The sequence below is a fragment of the Euleptes europaea genome, chromosome 14, assembly GCF_029931775.1.
Source record: "Euleptes europaea isolate rEulEur1 chromosome 14, rEulEur1.hap1, whole genome shotgun sequence".
Taxonomy (NCBI): Eukaryota; Metazoa; Chordata; class Lepidosauria; order Squamata; family Sphaerodactylidae; genus Euleptes; species Euleptes europaea.
The window spans coordinates 52,463,795-52,485,232 of NC_079325.1; the positions used below are offsets into that span (position 1 = coordinate 52,463,795).

At 47.1% G+C, this 21,438-nt stretch overlaps 1 protein-coding gene across 1 annotated transcript in view; it reads right to left on the reverse strand.

The window, feature by feature from the left end:
- Window positions 1–9,217: 9,217 nt before the first annotated feature.
- The window catches only part of CERCAM (cerebral endothelial cell adhesion molecule), a 31,396-nt gene continuing 19,175 nt past the window's right edge, over window positions 9,218–21,438 (reverse strand). Inside the window, exons 10-13 of the mRNA XM_056860174.1 lie at window positions 17,689–17,821; window positions 16,006–16,133; window positions 13,922–14,125; window positions 9,218–9,467 (exon numbers count right to left, since the gene is read on the reverse strand). Coding sequence (XP_056716152.1) covers window positions 9,218–9,467; window positions 13,922–14,125; window positions 16,006–16,133; window positions 17,689–17,821 — 715 coding nt within the window. The remainder of the gene's footprint in view (window positions 9,468–13,921; window positions 14,126–16,005; window positions 16,134–17,688; window positions 17,822–21,438) is intronic.

A 21,438-nucleotide genomic window follows, 5' to 3' on the forward strand; every position in this document is an offset into this window, starting at 1 on the left:
CGATCCACGATTAAAACCCAAGCTAAGCAGGGTCAGCCCTGGTTAGTCTTTGGATGGGAGACCACCAAGGAAGTCCAGGGTTGCGGTGCGGAGGAAGGCGCTGGCAAACCACCTCTGTTCGTCTCTTGCCATGAAAACCCCAAAATGAGTAGCCATAAGTCGGCTGCGACTCGAAGGCCCTTTACACACACACACTGTGAGTCCTATTCTCTGCTGCTGCTTCTATTTCTGGTGTTCTTTGCCTAGCCTGACATGTTGCTTTTCTCTATGGCAGGGATGGGGAACCTCAGGCCCGGGGGCCATATGGGGCCCCCCGAGGACATTTTTTGTGGCCCTCGGGAGGTCTGGGGCCCTACCGTGGAGGCGGGGTGCAGGGCGGCCCTCCCCGAGGGTGTTCCTGGGGCCACGGCTTACAGGGGCACTGCAGCGCCCCTTGACCTCCTCTCGCCGACTATCGGCTGTTGGTCAGCGAGAGGAGAGGGGAGGGACGCGTCCCCCAAGGCTGCCCCTACAGCTGTGGTGTGCAGGAACGCCACGGCACATTGTAAGCCCCTCTCACTGCTGTTGAGCAGCGAAAGGGAGGCGGGGGGGGGGGGAAGAGGCTGGCGGCTCCCAGCGGCAGAGCATGCATGCAGGAGCCGATTGGGCTTCGGGGGGGCCTTTTGTGGACTCTGGGGGGGAGGGCATGGAGACTGGGGTCTGGTCGCGGGGCTCCGTGTGCCGCCAGGTGTGTGTGTGGGCGGGGAGGCTGGGGCCCAGTCGTGTGGGGCTGGCGTGCGCGGGTGTGTATGCGGGGGGGAAACTTGTCTCTTTTCTTCCTCTTTTTCTGTCACTCTTTCTCCTTTCCCTCTTTCTCCCTCTTTTTCTTTCTTTCTTTCTTTCTTTCTTTCTTTCTTTCTTTCTTTCTTTCTTTCTTTCTTTCTTTCTTTCTTTTTCTTTCTTTCTTTCTTTCCCTCCGTCCTTTTCTTTCTTTCCCTCCGTCCTTTTCTTTCTTTCTCCCCCTCTCTCCATTTCTTCCTTCCTTTCTCTCGACTGAGTGCTGCGCCCCACTGGCGTCTTGTTTGCTCGGGCCCGCCACTGGCTGCCCTCCCGCCTGGGAGGGGGAAGCGGGGGTGCCCTGTAGGCCTTCTCTGTGTGGCCTCCCCTGGGGTTGCCAACCTCCAGGTGGTGGCTGGCAACCTGGCAACCCTAGCCTCCCCCCCCCCCGGAGATCCACACCTGGTATGGCCCCTGAATGATGTTATAAATGTGCAAATGGCCCTTGGCAGGAAAAAGGTTCCCCACCCCTGCTCTATGGAAAGGTGCTACTGTTGCACGGAAGAGCATTTTAATCACAGGAGCCCCCAACTGCAGTTTGACAGCAGCACAGCCAAGATGCAGGTGGTTCACTTCAGTGAGATGCAGGTCTCTAGCCCTGCATTACATCAAAAGAGACAGAAGCCTTCGGAGTAAAGGAAACCAGGAAAACCAAAAACAGAGCGGGAGAGTCAACCAGCTTGCTATGAAACGGAAAGACTGCATGATGTAATCGTTTTGGGCAGTGGTTTTCAAACTTTCTGATGAAGCAGGATCCACTTCCAAGCTAACTGCTTTTCGGGACCCACGCGCCAAGGAACTCCGTGTTACTTTCCCCCCTCTTCAACATACAATGTGAGTAGGGTTGCCAACCTCCAGATACGAGCTGGAGATCTCCTGCTATTACAACTGATCAGCCAACGAAATGGCCTCTTTGGCAATTGGACTCTATGGCATTGAAGTCCCTCCCCTCCCCAAACCCCGCCCTCCTCAGGCTCCGCCCCAAAAAACCTCCCGCCAGTGGCAAAGAGGGAACTGGCAACCCTAAATGTGAGAATCTGGCATCAAACACTGAACAAGAGGTTAATTCACAGTGGGTAGCCATGTTAGTCTGTCTGCAGTAATAGAAAAGAGCAAGAGTCCAGTAGCACCTTAAAGACTAACAAAAATATTTTCTGGCAGGGTATGAGCTTTCATGAGCCTCAGCTCACTTCTTCAAGAGGTTGTATTTTATTTTTCTGTTTTTTAATATTTATAAAGATATCACATTCCTGGGCAGAACACGCCTTGACCAGGGTTCACGGCCAAAGAAAACCTAAATTGGCCATTGAGCTTCCCAGAATCTCTTCTCCCAACTTCTCCTGTTCTCCCTCCTGCCTCCTGGCCTTGCAACCCTCCAGCAAGAGAGTCCTGACCCACTTTTGGGTCCTCACCCACAGTCTGGCCACCACCACCTTATGGCTAGGGTTGCCAACCTCCAGGTGGCACCTGGAGATCTCGCGCTATTACAATTGATCTCCAGAGATCAGTTCATCTGGAGGAAATGGCTGCTTTGGAGGGTGGACTCTATACCCTGCTGAGGTCCCTTCTCTCTCCAAACCCTGCCCTCCCCAGGCTCCACCCCCAAAACTCCAGGTATGTCCCTACCCAGAGCTGACAACCCTACTTATGGCAACCAGAGGGCTTTTTGTGCGAACTGAATATCGCGTCTGGAATAACGCAGTTTGTGGGAGAGGGGATCCTTTTAATTGTTTGTATGTCTAATGGAAATAGTGACTTTTTAAAACTCTCTACCTCTCTGCTCCAAGGAGGGACTGATTCACACAGAGAGGCCGTACCACCATCTTCACAGAGGAATGATTTCATCTGATACTATTAGACCCAACAAGAGTTCATAGTCCACATGGAATTGCTTACTGTATGTCAGTGAGTGATTAGTAGAAAGGGCAGACTCAAATGTACTTTCATTTACCACCTCTAGCTCATCCATTTGGAATGAGCCCCTCTTTTCCTTCTAGGGTAACCAGATATGGGATTCGATGCGGCTCCCGTAACTTTTAAGAGGGCTGTAGAAAGGAAAATTTGACCAGATGCAAATATTACTCTCGAGCTGCAGCAACCAGGAAATTATCTGCAGGAAGTTTCCCATCTGTGCATTTCTTTAACAGGGTCAGGTCCTGGGAATCCTACTTCTCACGCCTATTTTTGCTTCCCCTGCCGCTCTGCACAAGCAAGTTCAGAAGAACAGCAGAAGTTGGGGGCCTATTGCCAGAGCAGTCAGAGGCAGCAACTTACTGTAACATGCTCTTTGTTGGAGGGGGGGGGAGGAAGAGGAAAAAGTAGAAGAAAATTGGTTTTTATACCCTGATTTTCTCTGCTTTGTAAGGAGGCTCAAACCAGCTTACAATTGCCTTCCTCTCCCCACAACAGACACCTTGTGAGGTAGGTGGAGCTGAGAGTTCAGAGAGAACTGTGACTAACCCAAGGTCACCCAGCTGGCTTCATGTGTAGGAGTGGGGAAACCAACCCGGTTTACCAGATCAGAGTCCGCCGCTCTTAACCACTACACCATGCTGTGGTGACAATGTGTGAAGACAATATGGAAATTGCAACTGTCAGGAGCTAGCCTCTGGGAACATATCTCGCCTCTCTTAACACACCTTCTTTGACTGCCAGCTTCTTTCTGAGTTCAATTCGAGGTGCTGGTTATGACCTTTAAAGATTTCATGGCCTAGGACCCACATATCTAAAGGAGCATCCCATAAGTCCTTTGGCACCAGCTAGGCGGCCACTTTCTGGGTGCTTCCTCCCTAAAGGTGGGCCGCCTGGCATCAACAAGGGCCCATGCTTTCTCTGTGGTCACTCCCACTTTGTGGAACAGGCTCTCCACGGCGGGGAGCTGTCCTAGGCAACTTTCAGGAGCCACTGTAAGGCTGTTTTATTCACCAGTAGAAATTGCAGGGGCAGGAGGGGACATGTGGAATGGTACCGCCTGATCTCACCCAATCTCAGAAGCTAAGCAGGGTCAGTACTTGGATGGGAGACCACCAAGGAGAACCCTGCAGAAGAAGGCAATGGCAAATTACCTCTGCTTCTCACTCGCCTTGAAAGCCCCTTGCTGGGGTCATTGTAAGTCAGTTGTGACTTGTCAGCACATACGTACATATAAGTTGCCGGCATTTTATCAGGCTGGGGAAGGGAAATTGGGATATTATTGGAATTTGATGCTTCTAATTATGTACTGCAAGCCACCCTGAACCATGGGGAAAGGTGGGATAAAAATGTTTTAATAAATACTTATAAACAAATACTAAATTCATATCTGAAAAATTGGCAAAAAATATATTAAAATTTTTGCACTTAATGTATGCTGTCCATCACTATCTCCCTCCCTGTCCTCCCTCCAAGCATGTAGCCCTTTCAGTAAGATTTTACTAGCGCGAGGAGGTCACGTGCCGGGTTCTTTAAAAACGGCTGTGGTTTTAAAGTGGCTTTTTAAACAAGACTAATTCTTTTTTTGCAAAGGGTTAACAATATTTTACAGACCCAAACTGAGTGTGAGTGGGGGAACAACTCACAACGGCAAAAGCCAAGGTTTCATTTCAAGAGTGTACGTTTCTAGACCTTGTGGAGGCAAGACCGCTCCAGCTAAAATGGGCCAGGCCCATACCACCATGGTTTGTTCCAAACAGCCTTTGGAGGATCCAGGTTCAGTCCCAACAGTGTGTGTCTGTGTGTTATGTGCCGTCAAGTCGCTTCTGATTTATGGCAATCCTATGAATTAATGGCCTCCAAAATGTCCTGTTTTTAACAGCCTTGCTCGAGTATTGCAAATTGAGGGCTGTGGCTTCCTCTGTTGAATCAATCCATCTCATGCTGGTTATTTCCCGCTGCCTTCGACTTTTCCTAGCATGATTGTCTTTTCCAGTGAGTCATCTTCTCATGATCCCTGGTAGCACCAAGTTAATTCTTCAACAGCAAACCTGGGAAAAACCCTCTTCCCCATGCTCTCAAAAATCAACACATTAATAGTATTGTACTCTCCTAGATATACCATTTCAGCTTCCCAAGCATTCCTGATGAGGTCCTGTGACAGCTATCCATCTATAAAGAACAAACCAGATCTCTGGTGAAGTGGGATTTGAGTAAGGATTTTCCACTTAGCACAGCCTTCAGCAAACCTACAGCTTACCCCCCCATACAAATCTTATCCCTCAGTTCTTTTGCCAAACAAACAAAATATTTAAAGAAACACAGACAACTGAAAGAAACGTGCAAATGAATTAAAAATTGAAGCCTATTTGATGAATTTATTGCAACCGCACCACTGGAAATATTCTGGTCATAACTTTTAAAGTGCTGAGTTCTTGACCCTCAGAACCCACAACGGTCCCATAGGACAGGAGCTTCCCAGATGTACTTGCACCCCAAATACAGGTTTGCTACTCCCCGACAATTTCTGTGCTTTTAGCAGCTGTGTCACTAGCAGAAACTCAGCTCTGCGTGCTTTTTCCTACATGAAGAATGCACATGGCAGCAGTTAAAGGAACACAAACTCCCTTAGCTGGCAACCATTAGTTATGTTCTCCACTCTAACATGGTAAACACATTCTTTTGTGAATTTAAATAAGAGCTCATGTTTAATCTGCAATTATGTCTTCTCAGTTCAGTTAAATAAAATATAACCAAGGCCTAGCATGGTAACGCCAGGCTAAGACCAGACAGAAAGTGAGGTGAAAATGGTGCAGGGAAAGTCTTATTTTTGCTCCATTTGCTCGGAGGGATTTGTCTGGAACCAGAATTTCTGAGACACTGAGGTGATCCTGAGTATTCCCAGCTGGCTTGTTAAGAAGGCACAGTCTCTCATCTCTTCTTTGCATCCAAGGAAACGTAAACAGAAAAGACACAGACCCCCATTGCAAAGAGGCTGTTCAAAAAATCCATCCAAACCAGGGGTTTAAGACATCCGAACGGACTGTTTCAAAAATAAACACCTGTACAAAAGAGCTTGCATCCAGGCAGGCGTCAGCAAAACAGGCGTCTCATGTCCCAGGTTAGAAAAATTTCACCCAAAGGAGCAATTAGAACCATCCGGCCTGCCTGTGAAGGAAGCTGTAGTTCTTGGCAACGCTAAAGGAGATGTTCTGCACTACTGGGCCAAACATACCACAGCAGCCCAGCGAGGAAGATTCCAGAGGTGCTGGTAATGTACAATTGGATCTTTGATACGGATTCTCAAATCAGTACCTTTCTTGGTGTTCAAGCACACCAAGCAAACATAGCTTTCCTCAGAGGGAGTGAGGGGGGAATCAAGCCCAGAATTTTTGTCTCCTTCACATCCGTGGAACAGAGGAATGACCCTGGAAAGAAAGAAAGACATGAATGTCATTTAGGAAGACAAAAAAAAAATTCTGACAACTGGAAGATAAAGCTCAGTAGATTTAGTAGCTTGGTAGGCCATAAGATTTTGGAAGCTAACTAGGGTCCGCCCTGGTTAGTATTTGGATGGGAGGCCACTAGGGAAGTCCAGGGGCACGACACAGAGGAAGGCAATGGCAAACCACTTCTGTTAGCCTCTTGCTTTGAAAGCCCTGAGGGGTGGCCATAAATTGGCTGCGACTTGACATGGAAGAGGCTTTCTTACAAGAAACCTGTAAAATTTACAGCAGTCTTTGCCACATGGCTTTGTGCTGGGTTGCATGGTTCCTATTACTCCCTGGTTTTATTCTCGGCATGCTGAGCGAAAAGCAAGAGAATTCCAGACCACCGAGTTTGTCACTTCATCTCCTCCCGCTGGATCACTAGACTACACTGTCAACAAAAGCTTTAAAAAAAGAAAACAACCCAAAAAAGCACAAATGAGCTTGCCAAATGGTGAACAGAAGAAGATAGACGGCTTTCTGGCACAGCTCTCCAGCTGCAAACAATACAGGACGGCTTGTTTACTCTGGAATCTGTGTGGTTTCTTGAAAATGTCCTGCTCTGACCCATTTGGAGAACTCTCATGGCAAAACTGAGCCTGAACAAATATCCTCAAGAGAGCCTCCCATGCTGCTAAATGCTGACTGTTCAGCCTCGGAGACATGAGAACAACTCCAGGGAGGAGGCTGCCAGAAAAACGCAGGACTGGCGAGGAAACACGCCAGGTGACCGAAAGCTCAGGTCCCCTGCTTGAGTCACCAGGGTCATTTATGCATGGGAGTTTCACCTGACGTTTGTTGCTGGTTGGACCCACACTTTCCTGTTGGGAATCTATACACCAGCAGACACCAAACTCAAATCAAGTCCCCGCCCCATTAAACGCTGCTTTGTAATTGGCTTACTTCGCAGTGTTCACTGTGAGAGAAAATCCCCCCCAAAACCCAATTGCCACATAAAAAGCATTTTAAGAACAACAACATAAAAAACAGAGCAATCTGAAAAGGAAATCCAAACCTCGGTTTTAAAAAGAGTTTCTTCTGCTCAGAAAGAACTCCAAGGAAGCAGGAAGCATTTCAGTCCCCGCCTCTGGACATGCTGCTTTTTAATTGGCTTTGAGAGAAACCAAGCTTGTGTGCCCTGTCCTTTGCCTTATGCATGGGGATTTCACACAGACTCAGGGAAGATGGAAGAGCCGGCTTAACAGAGGAATGGGAAGACCTGGACATTGCGACGGCTGGGCACAAGGTAATCTCTAATGGACGGAAAACTCATGCAGAACTCCAAGGAACAACTGAGACAGACGAGTGAAAGTGAGTGAAAGTACCCGTGCATAAACAACCCCGGTGTTTGCGTCAGGATCGTGAGCTAGTTCAAGCTGATCACAGGTTCAGTTTTACCTGTTCCCAAGTCAAGTTCTGTCAGGGCCTGGGCTCTGTCCAGAGATCAGGCTCCTGTCAGTGGTAAAACAGACAGCAAGACTATGGTTTGGTCTACCCATCATGCATATGAACGTTAGAAAAGCCTGCTGAACCAGACTGATCCACCCAACTCAGCAGCTTCTTTTCCCTAAGGGCCAACCAGATGCCCCAGAAAGCCCCACAAGCAGGTAGGACAAAGCCTCCATCCCCCGTTGTTGCCCCCCCCCACAACTTGTATTCAGAGGTATACTTCCTCTGAACCTGGAGGTTCCATTTTGCTACAATGGCTAAACAGAAATGCCACACTGACAGGTAGAATATAAGAAGAATAAGGTGGTAAGAGGGGTAGAGTGTATATTGGGAGAAACCATATTTTGGACACTGTATTAATTAGCATGTTTCTCTCAAGCAAAGAACTAGCACAGCACTAAATGGGCTGGTTTTGAATTTTGTCTTTCTGATCTGCTAGACTTTTATTGGCAGGGAGATTTTTCTGTTGTTTTGCTTTTTAACTTTGGCGAGCATTCAAAAAAGGCACCCCATACACACCTGAAGTGGTACACTCCACTTTGCCTCTTCAAGATTTTACCACTCCCGTAGGTGTAAGATCAAGCCAGAGCATTAGAAATCCCATGCGTGTGTGGTACAGGCATATAGAAAAATGGCCTTCAATCTCTCAGATTCAAATTATACAGTGCACTGCTTACTGTCCTATCCTGCGCTAATAATTCTGCACCAAGCAAGCCCAGTCTCTGAATTAATCACGTTTGTGTCTATATTTGGCTATCCCTGTTATATGATAAATTTGCACAGAACCCTAGATACAAAATCTTTGAGTCCAAATTCCCCATTAAGAACATAAGAAAAGCCATGCTGGATCAGACCAAGATCCATCAAGTCCAGCAGTCTGTTCACACAGTGGCCAGCCAGGTGCCTCTAGGAAGCCCACAAACAAGACAACTGCAGCAGCTTTGTTTTGCCTGTGTTCCACAGCACCTAATATAATAGGCATGCTCCTCTGATCCTGGAGAGAATAGGTACGCATCATAACTAGTATCCATTTTGACTAGTAGCCATGAATAGCCCTCTCCTCCATGACCATGTCCACTCCCCTCTTAAAGCCTTCCAAGTTGGCAGCCATCATCACATCCTGGGGCAGGGAGTTCCACCATTTAACTATGGGTTGTGTGAAGAAATACTTCCTTTTACCCTCCAGCTTCAGCAGATGATCCTACGTTCTAGTATTATGAGAGAGGAAGAAAAGCTTCTCCCTATCCACTCTCTCCATACCATGCAAAATTTTATAGACCTCATTCATATCTCCCCTTAACCATCTTCTCTCCAAGCTAAACAGCCCATTGTGTGCACCTCCCTCCGGCTATCCTCATGCTTCGCATGTAAACATATATAAAGCAGCTTTGAAAAAGTAGAACAGACAAACATCAGCCACGTTGAAAAATACATCAACGGAGCAATGAACTCCGGGAGGGTTTTCCTCCAGCCAACTGCCCACGCTTCCAGCAGCAGAGTGGATTCACATCTGCCGCACAGCTGTTTTGCGGGCCTCGCTTACCGGGCAGATGTTATAGCTCGTCCCTGGAGGCTGCGCGAAAAGAGTGGCCGGTTGTGCGGCCGCCGATGGCTCGGTCGTCTTTCAGCGTCTTCTGCGAGCCGCTCCAATCGGTCTTGCGGGAGTCGTCGTCCCAGATGGTGGAGGTCTCTGTGTCACTCATCCAATTGGCCTCCCCAGTGTAGTGAGTGGGGTACGCCAGGAGGGGGTGCACAGAATAAACTTGCAAGTCCCGGGTGGGGAAGTACTTTTTGTAATCCTCACTGGAAAGAAGAGGGACGGGGAGAGAGAGGATTAACAGAACAACTGCAGAAATCAAGTTACTGCAACAGGAAGGAGACTTTAGGGCTTGACCCTGAGTTATTTTGAACGCAAAAGCTGATTCACATGACGCACCGATAGAAATACGGTTGCCAGGTCCCTCTTCGCTACCAGGGGGAGGTTTTGGGGGTGGAGCCTGAGGAGAGCAGGGTTTGGGGAGGGGAGGGACTTCAACGCCATAGAGTCCAATGGCCAAAGCGGCCATTTTCTCCAGGTGAACTGATCTCTATGGTTTGATATTTTTATTATCTCTGGAGATTATTTTTGATGAATTTATTAATTGGCTTAATTCCTGTTCTTCTATTAAATTTTCTGGTCAAATTCATCCCCATAGGATCCCGTTCCTAGATACCATGGTATACCACGACAATGAAGGCAAATTAGCCATGATGTTGTATAAAAAGCCAACGGATCGAAATGCTCTTTTGCATTTTTCTTTCCATCATCCCAAACACCTCAGACATAATCTGCCCTATGGGCAATTTGTTAGAATTAAAAGAAATACAACCAGTGCTAAGGATTTTCAACAGGCTGCTGCAGACTTGTCGCAGTCTCTAACTAATAGAGGCTATCCCTTTAGACGGATTACAAAAAATGTAATAAAAGACAGACAATAAAGGATGCAATCATGGTCACATGTAGTCTAGTCATTGCTAGGTATAGATCTTGGTTCTGAAAGCCAGTGTGGGGTAATGGTTAGAGTATCATACTGATGTGACCCAGGTTCAAATCCTGAGTAAACTACAAAGCTCACTGGGTGGCCTTGGTTAGTCCATCTTCCAGTCTGAAGTACCCCACAGGGTTGTCACTGATGATAAAACAGAGAGGGAAAGGACCACATATACTGTTCCTTGGATGAAGGATGGGATACAAATATGATAAAGGCATGAGTGGTCAGCTGGCATTTTAATGGATTTTGTCCTAATTTTTTGACAGCCATTAGTCTTGTGAATATGAGGGGGATATTTTAAAAGAAATATGAGGATGGGTCGCTGGCAACCATGATCAAGTTATTTCATGCCATAGTATTCCCCATTACTATGTATGGGTGTGAAAGCTGGACAATGAAGAAAGCTGACAGGAAGAAAGTAGATTCCTTTGAACTGTGGTGTTGGAAGAGGGGGTGGTGGAGCAAATACAAAAGAAATGCAAAGCAGATATGCGCAGGCTTCGCAGTGATGGCTGGAATGACGCAGCGTGAAGAAATAAAAAAAATATGCGGGGCACTTCAGCCTGGAACATGCAACTAATTACCAAGCATAAACGGCCACAATCATGCTAGGAAAAAAGGAAGACCCAACATGAGGTGGATTGACTCTATAAAGGAAGCCATGGCCCTCAGTCTGCAAGACCTGAACAAGGCTGTTAACAATAGGACGTTTGGAGGACATTGGTTGATAGGGTCGCCATGAGTCGGAAGCAACTTGGTGGCACTTCACACACACACACACACACACACACACACACACACACACACACACAAAGAGCCATGTGGCGAGAATTCTTTTATAGTGGTTTGGCTTAAGAAGAACCAATTTTATTAATCTGTAGCTTATTAATCTGTAGCGTAGAAGCCATATGAAGTCCTGACTTTTAGCTGACCCCATCCCCAATTAGGATCTTGACCCTAAAGGGAATAGGAGATTGCATTGCTAGGAGCTAGCCACCCAAAAAGCACATTAAGTGCTCCAAATCATGTTTAGAGTAACAAGGTCATTTGAGCAGGCAACAAATTGTCTGCTTACGTAGGGGGGGGGATTGTTTTCCATACACTGGTTGACGGGCGGAACAAGATTTATCAGAGACCTGGACATGAGAACCTTATTATGGAACAGGGTATTTCCAAAACAAATTTAGTCATGATTTGTGGAGACTCATCTCCTAAAGAATTTGACAGGAGGGGGCCGTTTGAGACCCCTTTCTCACGGCTCAACCTATAAAAGGCTGGTCCAGTTGTCCAGTCCTTGGTCCTTCCACGGAGAGACCACAGACCCATTGAATGGTTGCCATCTCTGTCTCTCTCTCTCTGGAAGTGACCCAGAGGCCTCTGTAACTATTTGTCTGTACATCAACTTGTGTGTGGGTATGTTAATGTCTATCTTATATATTTATTCAAGTATCTGCTTCTTTCTTTGCCTTATAACTCTTTGTAAGTTCAAATAAACCGATATGCTTTACTGTTATATGTGTGAATAGTCTAAGAGTACAAGGTCTGTCTTTCCTATCACATCCTCTGGCTCTTGCTTCTGGTGAGTAAAGCACCCAGAGAATTTCCAATTATAAAAAGAACCGAGACAGGGGAGAAGCAGGAAAAATTCTCACATCAAGCCACAAGCTATCAAACCAGACAAAAAGACAAAAAGCCTCCTAGCCACAAGTGCAAACATCCAGGCCCTGTCAGAAGTTCAGCATTTTAAAGAGATTCCAAGCAGCCGATCCAGAGCCAAAAAAGGCCAGGTGAAGTTCTGGTTTAGAGCAAGAGTCTGGCTCAGATGGAAAAAGTCTCCAAGCACGGCCAACTGAGTGCTTGGCTCGGCTGAGGGCGGGAGGCCTGCAAATTGCATTTCCAAGCTATCTTGAGCAAAAGCCAGATGATTCACGGGAAACTCAGCAAGGCAAAACATTCCCATGCTGAGGTCTCTTGCCACTTCGGCCTTACATGAGCCAAAAATGTGACACAGTGGAAGCGAGTGACTTCATCTCACCCTCCTGTATCACCAGTTCAGCCAAAGTCAAGAAATCCAGCAACCAGGCAAGGTAGTCCAAGGACCTGGGAAATCCTTCCTTTAACTCTCCCCACCACCTGGAGGTTGGCAACCCTACTGCCATGTGGGGAAAATGACTGGGAAAATCTGAACTTCCTCTCCTCCATGGCAGCCATCCAGGCTTTTGCCCTGATCTTTCCCAAAACTTTGGAACGCAGGTTTGTAAAAGAACAAAGAGAAGCTGGAGAAACCTTGGGAGAGGCATGAATCGATGAATATAACATGATTCTGTTGGGAAACAGGACAAAACACTTCCCAACAGTATTGAACAAGGGACAAATAACGTGTGTGGAAACGGCCTGAGCCTCCATGTTCAAAGGTAGTATACCTTTCCGTACCAGTAGCAAACAGCAGAGGAAGGCCTTCATGTCTTGTTTGTGAGTTTGCCAGAGGCATCTAGCCAGCCACTATTGGAAACAAGGCACTGGGCTGGACAGACCTCCGATTTGATTCAGCAGGACTTATTCATGCAAATCATGCTGCGTTTAAATTATTCGAACTTGGCTACAGCTCTCTGGCTCATGCAATGTTTCCAGCAAGAAACTAACCAAGCTGCCCTATAATCATTCTTTGGCACTGATGATAGCCCCCCTCCTCTCTCCCTCCCTCCTTCCCTCTCTCAGCCCCTCATCTGAAGCCATACCTCCCGGGGACTTGCTGATGGTTCTTTTCCACAGTCTACAGACTGAAGGTTAGGGAGAGAATGAGCTCATTCCTACAGCTGTTTTCCCTTAAGAGGTAGTACTGCAGTCAAGGGGGGGAAGGAACACACTTACAAGGCAAAACGTCTGGGAGCAGATTCTGCAGATATCCTTTGAAAGTTAGCCCTGAATGAATTTTATAGATTTGCAGGGCTGGGAAGGCAGGAAACAAAACAGCTTTGTTCCAGCACAACGCCACCACACTGTAAATCAGAGGAGGGGATCTTGTTTTGGGGTGAAAGATAACGGTATTTTATGGGGTTGTAGAATCATGAGGCTGGAAAGAATAGCAAGGCATCCGCCCTATTCAAACAGCAGAAAATACGTCAGAGACTATTTCCAAAACCGTCAAAAGCCCCTTGTGGATTTTGGAGTCTGCCCTAATCACAGTCCATATGCTCCCCTCTAACCACGTAAAGACCAGCCACACGCTGTACATATTTTTAAATTCTAGGATTCTAAGCAATGCAACAGATTCTACCACCCATTAATGGATATCCAGACCAAATTCTGTTGCAGTATTTAAGAATTTTCTGAAGGATCCATCTCTTCCCTTTCCAAGAACCTGGTTTTTTTGCCCTGACCTGGATAGCCCAAGTTACCCTGATCTTGTCAGATCTCAGAAGCTAAGCAGGGTCGACCCTGGCAAGTATTTGGAGGAATACCAAATACCAAAGAATACCAGGGTCGGGATGCAGAGGTAGGCAATGGCAAACCACCTCTGAATGGCTCACCTTGAAAACCCCACCAGGGGTCGTAAGTCAGATGTGACTTGATGGCAAAAAGCCCCAACCTGTTCTATGACAGGTGAATCTTTGGGCCCTCTCTCTGCCCCCCACACTGATGGCCCTAAGAAAAATATTTTTTTAAATCCTGAACACTATCACTGTTTCACATTGTGCTTCCAAGGCCCCCAGAGCATCTTCTTACTTGGGATGCTTGTCATACATGACGGGCAGAAATTCATCCACCGGTAGGATTTTGGAAAGCGGCTGAGCCTCGATCAGTTTCTGAGCCCCCTGCCATGAGATGACATAGGCCAAAGTCCAGTAGGAATACTCCGCCACCACAAGATTCCGCACATCCTCCACCGGCTCCTCATCCTCAGAGTTCACTTGTTTCCTGCCCAGGTAGCTGAAAAGACAGTCCAGATGAGTTCAGTCAAGGCCCACTCATGGTATAACATGTCAGCCAGCAATGAAGGAGGATTAGGGTTGCCAGGTCCCTCTTCACCACTGGTGGGAGGTTTTGGGGGTGGAGCCTGAGGAGGGCGGGGTTTGGGGAGGGACTTCAATGCCATAGAGTCCAATTGCCAAAGTGGCCATTTTCTCCAGGTGAACTAATCTCTTTCAGCTGGAGATCAGTTCTCATAGCAGGAGATCTCCAGCTAGTACCTGGAGGTTGGCAACCCTAAGGAGGATAGGTGCCACAGCTCATTAGCAGAGCACGTGTGTTGCATGCAGAAGTTTCCCAGGGTCAATCCCTGACGTTTCCAATGGAAAAGAATCTCTAGCAACAGGTGTTGGGGAAGAACTCGCAGAACCATAGCATCTTTGTTCAGGCCACTGGGCCACAGCCCTATTTAGGCATACACACAGATAGGATTGCCAACCTCCACATGATGGCTGGAGATCTCCCACTATTATAACTGATCTCCAGGTGACACAGATCAGTTCACCTGGAGAAAATGGCCACTCTGGAAGTTGGACTCTATGGCATTATAGCCCACATAAGTCCCTTCCCCCCAAACCCCACCCTCCCTAGGCTCCACCCCCAAAATCTTCAGGTATTTCCCAGCCTGGAGCTGGCAGCCCTATACATAGATCAAGGGGTTGGCCACATGTTTTGCAAGGTTCCCCCTGTAGTTCCTGGCTACTCCAGTTGAAAACTCTGAATGAAGATCTTCAGTGGAGATCCTCCGCCAGGAGTCCACACCAGAAACAGGGCCTTTTCCACAGTGGCACCTCAACTGCAGAATTCCCTCCACATAGCTGGTCATGAAGATTGAGAAGTCTCCTCTGGGAAGGATCAGACCAGATGGTGAAACAAGTAGCTAAATTCTGTGCCGCAATGTATAAGATCTGTCAGACAAAGCTGGGGCTTGGCAATTTAACTCAAAAAGGAAAATGTTATATTAATTTGTGGTCTTTTAAACTGCTTAAACTATCTAAGAATCGTATATTATATAGTTTTAGATATTGTATTTTTCTTCTTCTCAATTTTATCTTGTAATTGATATGAATGCATTAATGGCATTAGCCGTATTAATAAATATCTATCTAAATATCTAGTTCTAGTAACACACTCGTTGCTGATATCATTTTTATTGCTGATTATTGAATTTTTTAAAAGGATGGTTTTTTAAAGGATGTTACTTTGGAAATCTCTGGAGGAGGGAATGAATTTTCTCAGATCATATGATTTAAACTAATAGAAAAGCGATTCCACCTAAACATTAGGAAGAACTTTCTGACGGTGAGGGCTGTTCGACGGTGGAATGTGCTGCCTCGGAGGGTGCCTCGGAGTCCCCGTCTGGCGGTCTTTAAGCAGAGGCTAAATGGCCATCTGTCGGGAGTGCTTTGATTGTGGGATCCTGCATGGCAGGGGGAGGGTTGGGGTCACTGGGGATGTGGGGGGAGGTAGTTGTTAATTTCCTGCATTGTGCAGGGGGTTGGACTAGATGACCCTGGTGGTCCCTTCAAACTCTATGATTCTATGATCCATAAACGGGTCCTAGGAAGCAGGTCTGGAAAAGCCCAATTGCTAGTCAAAGAAGAAGAGACTTGGCTAAGTAAGCTAGCAGTGCAATCCTAAACAGAGTTACCCCCTCTAAGTCCACTGACCTCAATGGCCTTAGAAAGATATATGACTCTGGTTAGGATTGCCTTGCAGTGCTCCAACACTGCAGGTCATGATAGTGTCCGTCACTGTTCAAGTCCTAAACTGCACCCCTGCTAACAGCGTAGACTGTGCAGCTGAAATAGGCCCCATCCCCATCCCATAACCCTACGTACATCAGGTCCCAATCCAGCTGCACCTGCTCCAGGTCATCCATCAGCCTCAGCAAGCGCTTTTTGAAGTATGGCTCAAAGCGAACGTCGTCTTCCAACACGACTGACTTCTCCAGCCCCCGCTCCACGATCTGGAAAGACACAAAGCGTGTGGATTGCAGCCACAGGCTCAGAGACCTCGCCCAGAGTAGTTCAAATGTGCAGCCAGAAATTCCTGATTATGCCCCAGGGGAAACTTTCACTGCCCGTTAAAGCATTAGTCCTTGTGAAGACGTTCAAAAGCCCTTCAAGGGGAGGAGCCAGGGTACATGTCATTTCCATTGTTAGGCCAGCCATGGCTCTCTCAGCCTCGGTTTCCCCATCTTCAATATGGAGGTAACAATACTGGCCTACCATACAGGGCTGTTGTGTGGATTGCTGTGATCCCTGCTGTGAAGCATTTTGAAGACTGAAAGCCCTATATAAATGCAGGCCAGAATGGGGGGGGGGGGGTAGGTGGACCAGTTGGCATGGGTCTACAATTCTGAGGGGGGCTACTGCTAGGGTTGCCAACCTCCAGGTAATAGGAAAAAAAGACACCACTGTACTACTATCAGGAGATTAGGAAATCAGTACAGGGGCGACAAAAATGTACAATAACAATTACTGTTAAGTGTAACCAATGTTTATCCTATGGTGTCTAATGATATGGCTGCCTTAATGATAACTACCCTTCGTGGGAACTAACATGCACCCAGTATTTTGAAATTTAATCTTTAAGATGTGCAATATTAGAGGAATCTATATGAAGGACTGATGAAGAATTCTACCCATAAGAATTTGAAACGGCCGTATCCTCCATCAAGTTACTCCTCTAAAATTGGTATTTCTGCTAGATTTGCACACTTACCTGCATGGGACTTATAGAAGAATGCAGCACCTTGCCAAAGACCTTGCATTTTTGTGAATTTTGTTAGTGTCTGTGTCACCATCCATGTGGACTTGTTTGGTTGTGCTTGTTATTTTTGTATGCTTGTACATAACACTGTATGTTTATATGTATAGTTGTATTTAGACACCATAGGATAAACATTGGTTACACTTAACAGTAATTGTTATTGTACATTTTTGTCGCCCCTGTACTGATTTCCTAACCTCCAGGTAATAGCTGGAGATCTCCTGCTATTACAACTGATCTCCAGGCGACAGAGATCAGTTCCCCTGGAGAAAATGGCCGCTTTGACAATTGGACTCTATGGCACTGAAGTCCCTCCCCTCCCCAAAACCCACCCTCCTCAGGCTCCGCCCCCAATACCTCCCCCCGGTGGCAAAGAGGGACCTGGCAACCCTACTACTCCCCCTGGTAAAATAAAATTGCTTGTCATTACCTTTTTCATAAATCGTTCTAGTTCTCTTATTCTGTTCCTTGTAAGTACATCCTACACACCACATGTACATGTATAGACCCATACATAAATCAAATGTATTTAACATGGATTTAAAAAATACTTAATGAGCAGTTTGAAATGGGGCCTACATTTCCCATCTGGCCTGAGCCTATTGCCAGCGTTGCACAGGACTGTATAAACGCCAAGAATTATTATAATATGAGGACATGTAATCGAATTCTCCCTCGGCCCGTTCCTCCGAGATCAACAAGCCCAGTCCCTTTTCTGCAATTTCTTCTCACATTGCCTGAGCTTTTACCTCTTTCCACACACGATGGTGGCTAAGAAAGCAGCCGACCTCCCCCTTTGTGAGCGTCCTGCCCGAGAAGGGGTCGTAATAGCCTGGAAGCAGGTCCACACCCAGTTTCTTGATATCGCTGCTGTTCAGGGCACTGGGAAAGAAGAAGGAGCAGAGTTGGTTTTTAAATGCCGACTTTCTTTACCATTTAAGGAAGAATCGAACCGGCTTACAATCGCCTTCCCTCCCCCTCCCCACAACAGACACCCTGGGAGGTAGGTGGGGCCGAGAGAGTGTGACTCGCCCAAGGTCACCCAGCTGGCTTCATGTGTAGGAGTGGGGAAACCAACCCAGTTCACCAGATTAGCCTCCGCCGCTCATATGGTGGAATGGGGAATCAAACCCGGTTCTCCAGATTAGAGTCCACTGCTCCAAACCACCGCTCTTAACCGCTACACCACGTTGGCTCCCAAGAAGAGTTGTTTTTTATATGCCGACTTTCTCTACCTTTTTAAGGATAATCAAACTGGTTTACAATCTCCTTCCTTTCCCCACAACAGACATCTTGTGAGGTAGGTGGGGCTGAGAGAGTTCTGAGAGAACTGTGACTAGCCCAAGGTCACCCAGCAGGCTTCAGGTGGAGGAGTGGGGAAACTAACCCGGTTCACCAGATTGCAGCCTGCTGCTCACCCAGCTGGCCTCATGTGTAGGAGTGGGGAAACAAATCCAGTTCACCAGATGAGCCTCCGCCACTCATGTAGAGGAGTGGGGAATCAAACCCGGTTCTCCAGATTAAGAGTCCACCACTCTTAACCACTATTCACAGGCATGAAGAGATTGTGGGGGTTAGCAATGAAATAACCTTCCAGCCAGACCGGCATCTAAGGGCACACAACGGAGTAAGGCCCAGCCTCCAAAAGCTTGACCTACAATGACACAGGCTCTGAAGTAGGGTTGCCAGTGGTGGCTGGAGATCTCCTGCTATTACAACTGATCTCCAGGCGACAGAGAAAATGGTCCCTTTTGCAATTGGGCTCTGTGGCATTGAAGCCCTCCCCTCTCCAAACCCTGCACTCCTCAGGCTCCATCCCCAAATCTCCAAGTATTTCCCTACCTGGAGCTGGCAACCCTACTTGGAGTCCTGGAATTACTACTGATCTCCAGACTACAGAGATCAGTTCCCCTGGAGAAGATGGCTGCTTTGGAGAATGGACTCTATGTCATTATACTCCCATGAGGTCCCTCCCCTCTCCAACCCCACCATCCCCAGGCTCCACCCCCAAATCTCCAGGAATTTCCCGACCTGGAGTTGGCAACAATGCTCTGAAGCCCCCTCGCTTTAGAAAGCGGTTCACCCACTGAGTCAGGGTGGAAGATGTGGTGAAGCCAAAGGGAAGTTTCTGAAAGGGGGTGGGTCCAAAAGACGATGTCATAGGGTGGGATCAAAGGAAAGTATGCTGACAGGGGTTGGGCCAAAAAGATGTAACAGAAGGGCGGGGCCACCGAGACATGTCCTGAAAGGGGGAGGGGCCAAAAAACAAGCCTTTGAAATGGAAGCCTCTGCAGAAGTCTTTCACAAAAATTGCGGGGTAGGGAATGACTAAGATTAGGAAGGGTGACGTTTCCTTGATCTCTAGAGTTGCCAACCTCCAGGTACTGTTATAAAGAACAAAACCAGCACAAGTATCAAATGCAATCACATATATTAAGTGCAGAGAAACTGAAAGACAAACAATACAATATTTACAACAAGTGCAGACTAACAACAAATATCTAGCAATGAACAATATATATGATAATCTTATCCTATTTGTTTTCTTCTTTTCAAGGTTCAAAGCATCCAGGTAGGTATGATTTCTATTAGAAAGTTCCACAAAAGAGCAGCTGGAGAAGATAAATGGACGTGTTGTCTAGATCGGTGTCCACGTTTCGCCAAAGCTTCATCAGCTGAACAATATCTCAATAAAGACACTTTTTAAATTATACCCATAATAGGTCTGACTTCTCAGTTGCCTGCAGGGCTTGATGTCAATTGAATCTGAATTGTATAACATTACATACAGCACAGAGCCTCTTTTTTCTGGTTGTAACCTCCAGGTACTAGCTGGAGATCTCCTGCTATTACAACTGATCTCCAGCCGATAGAGATCAGTTCACCTGATGGCTGCTTTGGCAATTGGACTCTATGGCACTGAAGTCCCTCCCTTCCCCAAACCTCGCCCTCCTCAGGCTCCACAACAAGGGACCTGGCAAAGAGGGACCTGGCAACCTTATTGATCTCCTATCTGTTCATGTGTCCTGACCTGGATAACCCAGGCAAGCCTGATCTTGTCAGATTTCGGAAGCTAAATCGGGTCATCCCTGGTCCGTATTTGCATGGAAGACCATCATGGAATACCAGAGGCAGGCAATGGTAAACTACCTCTGAACTTTTCTTGCCTTGAAAACCCTATGGGGTCACCATAAGTCTGCTGTGACTTAATGGCCCCCCAAAAATGTGTTTAAATGCTTCTGGGCCCTGCTTGGTGCAGAAAACCCTTTTGTGACAAGCCCTTGAGTTGCAATGGGAAAGGTCCTTGGGTGAGAAAACACCCCTAAAAATCTCTCAAAAATTACTCATAGAGACAGCAGGGGCAGAGATGGCAATGGGTGTAAAGTTAATGCCATTTGCCTCCCTGCTCAAAGTAGGTAGTCCTTGAAGCTCACTTGCCTTAAAAAGGGTGCAGGGACTGAATCAGGGGGTGAATATGATGGCAGTGGCTGGAAACAAAGGATGACAGAATAGGGTGGGACTTAAACTAGGGTGTCGACTCTGGCTTGGGAAATCCCTGGAGATTTGTGGGCGGAGCCTGGAGAGGGAGCTATGCAGGGATGCAAAGTAAGTGAGTTCACTCTCCAAAGCAGCCCTAGTCTCCAGGGGAACTGAGATCTGTTGTAATTCCGGGAGACCTCCAGGCTGCCCCTGGAGGTTGGCAACTCTTGGCTAATGGAGGCTTTAATGGAAAGGGTGGAGGTCAAAGAAAAACATTTGTTTATGTAGTGCATTTCTACGGCATTCACACCACCCAAGGCGTCTTACAAACAGTAAGACATAAAAAACAGTAAGAGGTGAAAAACACTTTGTTGGCAAAAAAACACGAACAGCTGAAAGAAACCCCAGGAATAAACATCCCACTTCCTCAGAAGGCTTTCTGAAACAAATGCGCTTTCAAGTGGTACCAGAAGGTCTCTAATGACAGCACCAATCATACTCCCTGTGGGAGAGAGTTCCACAGTTTACGGACAGCAGCTGTGAAGATGGGTTCCCACCAGCCAAACTTCTGAAAGTGTGGGTTTCTCTCAGCAACGCCCCTACCAAATATTCACAGGCATGAAGGCAGTCCATTAGGCACTGTGGACTCAAGTACTTTAGCGGTTTAAAGATCTAAAACAGCGTTTTATATTGGAAACCCGAAACCGGCAGTAGACACAGTACTGATAGACCGTATGGGTTGGGGCAGACTCATGATGATGATGAAGATGAGTTGGTTTTTATTCCTCGATTTTCTCTACCGAAAGGGGTCTTAAACTGGCTTACAATCACCTTCTCTTCCCCTCCCTACAACAGACACCTTGTGAGGTAGGTGAGGCTGAGAGAGTTTGGAGAGAACTGTGACTGGCCCAAGGTCACCCAACAGGCTTCACGTGGAGGACTGGGGAATGAAACCCAGTTCTCCAGATTAGAGTCCACCACTGGGGAATGAAACCCAGTTCTCCAGATTAGAGTCCACC